The sequence below is a fragment of the Poecilia reticulata genome, linkage group LG2 (genome assembly GCF_000633615.1).
Source record: "Poecilia reticulata strain Guanapo linkage group LG2, Guppy_female_1.0+MT, whole genome shotgun sequence".
Taxonomy (NCBI): domain Eukaryota; kingdom Metazoa; phylum Chordata; class Actinopteri; order Cyprinodontiformes; family Poeciliidae; genus Poecilia; species Poecilia reticulata.
The window spans coordinates 43,679,244-43,680,177 of NC_024332.1; the positions used below are offsets into that span (position 1 = coordinate 43,679,244).

Genomic DNA, 934 nt, shown 5'->3' on the forward strand with positions numbered 1-934 from the left:
AATTATTTTAAAATGTTTTATAGTTTCTAATTTATATTTAATTCAAAAACTAATTTGATACCAAAGGGAAATTATTTCTTTTATAATATGTGATTTTATATTTTAAATATTATTATAATTACTGCTGCTGCTATTATTAAAAGGTTTTCATTGTTTCTAGTTAATATAAAGAAAATTATTTTAAATTTTATCCTGTTTTTGTCTTTATTAAGGTTTTTTTTGGATTGTAAACATTTTTAATTTTTGCTGTAATTTTTCTCTCTAAAACAGTAAAATGTGTAAATATGATGTAATCAAAGCGGCGCAGACTTTATCCGCCACCAGATGGCGCTCAGCTGTCTTCAGTGTCAGATGATGACCGCTCTCTGTCTGCATCCTGCTTTGTTTTCATTAATAAACTCCCATATTTCCCATAATTCCCTGTGTCAGGATGAGCAGGTGAGCCTGGAAAAGCCGTCCGGCGGCGCCGCCCTGAGGGACCCCGTGTCCCTCGCTCACTCTGCCTACTCCTTGGCTGCATCAGCCTTCCCCTCCCAGGACTCGCAGCTCTACATCAACGGGGCCGGCCTCAGCTACGGTTACCGTGGTTACCCGGGCCTGAGCGCCGCCATTCAGCACCCCGTCTCCCTGACGACCGGCGCCGCCACTCAGAGCAACGGTGAGCGAGAGACGAAGCTGGGAGGACGATGAGGATGATGGGATTCCATGTCTGAAACTGGGTTACACATCACTGAAGYGATTAATCGTGATTAATCGATTATTGATTATTATTARTCTGGAGTTTTAGTGCCATCTKGACCCAAATAATCCAGAATCATCTGTGATGGAGCAGCGGAGAGTAGGAAAAACAGCATCACTGTGCTTCAGTGATCAATCGGGTTAATCAAGTWATAATCGATTAATCGTTAAATGGAGAWTACAGAGAAAACCTGGA

General features: G+C 41.1%; 1 protein-coding gene across 1 annotated transcript in view; it reads left to right on the top strand.

Moving 5' to 3' along the window:
- LOC103461913 (nucleolar protein 4-like) overlaps nt 1-934 on the top strand; it is a 73,887-nt gene extending 72,953 nt beyond the window's left edge. Inside the window, exon 8 of the mRNA XM_017309436.1 lies at nt 430-934. Within this exon, the coding sequence (XP_017164925.1) occupies nt 430-690 (261 nt within the window). The 3' untranslated portion in view covers nt 691-934. The remainder of the gene's footprint in view (nt 1-429) is intronic.